The sequence below is a fragment of the Phytophthora parasitica genome, assembly GCF_000247585.1.
Source record: "Phytophthora parasitica INRA-310 unplaced genomic scaffold supercont2.44, whole genome shotgun sequence".
Taxonomy (NCBI): Eukaryota; Oomycota; class Peronosporomycetes; order Peronosporales; family Peronosporaceae; genus Phytophthora; species Phytophthora nicotianae.
This window is the reverse complement of record NW_008649030.1, coordinates 304,952-306,213: the sequence shown is the minus strand read 5'-3', so window position 1 is coordinate 306,213 and position 1,262 is coordinate 304,952. Positions and strand designations below refer to the sequence as shown.

Below are 1,262 nucleotides of genomic sequence, written 5' to 3'. Positions count from 1 at the left end.
GTTGACCAGCGAAATCTGCACTGCGTACTAGTGAAGATTACTTGTGAAGATTTCGCTGGTCGTAGTACGCACTACTGCTGTAGTACACATCACGCCACATCGACCTGCAAGGTACTACACCGAGATCGATGACCAAAACAAGAAATAAACTACCGTGATAACATAAAAAAATCGCTAAATACTTAGTAGGTTATAAGAAGTACGATTAGAAGCGTATTGCAGCAATTTGACACCACCAGTTGAAACAACCGATCCATTGTCTTAAGACTTTGCCCCGAGTATCTCCTGCCACAATCACGGCTATCAGCTGCAAGACATAGATCCTAGTTGCATCACGGCATTGGGGTATTGAGCAGGCCTTGGGCGACGGACTGGGCCTTTTCGTGTCCACAAAGAAGCTCCACGAGTTTGACGCCCATGGCCATGGCAGTCCCCGGTCCTTGACTGGTTACGCACTTGCCATTCACAACGACGTTCTCAAGCTTGAAGTCCACGCCTGTCATCTTTGGCTCGAAGCTAGGGTAGCTGGTAGCCGCACCAGGGGGCAATAGGCCGTGCGTATGCAGCACAACAGCCGGAGCTGCACAGATAGCACCGTATAACTTCCCGTCCTCCTTCTGCTTCTGCAGTAGCGCCACTACCTCCTTCGAGTCGCGGAGATGCTCGGCGCCTGGCATGCCCTGCAATAGTAGCCAGTAAAAAAAGAATACCATTATAATTTACTATCATGCCAGATAAAGTTGAATGAAGTGACGTACTCCAGGGATCACAACAAGGTCGTAGCTCTTGCCGGCGCACGCCTCGATGGCTGCATCACCTTGTACCTTGACGCCGCGCGACATGGTAACAATGTTGTTTGGCTTGCTGCCGACAGTGGCCAGAGTCACCTGGACGCCGCCGCGGGTAAGCACGTCAGCCAGCGTGATGGCTTCGATCTCTTCCGAGCCGTCGGCCTTTTCAGCAGCATTTTCAATTGGTAAATACTTGAAGAACGGCGAGGGGAATGGAATCATTCAGTTGTTGAGCGTACAATGGGAATCAGAGCAGTGGTCATTCTGGTGGAGAGATGGCGAGCGCTGGTGCGGGGGTGAAGTTGCTGCGCGAGTCGAGTAAGGCGTCGCATTCACCAAGTGGGTTTTGCAAACGAGATGGTTTATGCAAGGATACATTACGCATTTTTAGCCAATCAGAGAAAGTACTGAAATGATGGGGGCATATTTGCGACGTGTGAGAATTTTGCTCTTACGTTAAATTAAAAAAAA

At 50.0% G+C, this 1,262-nt stretch overlaps 1 protein-coding gene across 1 annotated transcript; it reads right to left on the bottom strand.

Annotated features, from left to right (window-relative positions):
* Positions 1 to 130: 130 nt before the first annotated feature.
* Positions 131 to 1,158, bottom strand: PPTG_15071 (hypothetical protein). The gene is made up of 3 exons (XM_008912077.1): positions 1,031 to 1,158; positions 759 to 953; positions 131 to 680 (listed from the first exon to the last, which is right to left on the bottom strand). Exons 1-3 carry the CDS (start codon positions 1,121 to 1,123, stop codon positions 333 to 335), a joined length of 636 nt encoding a protein of 211 aa, XP_008910325.1. The 5' UTR covers positions 1,124 to 1,158; the 3' UTR covers positions 131 to 332.
* Positions 1,159 to 1,262: the final 104 nt, after the last annotated feature.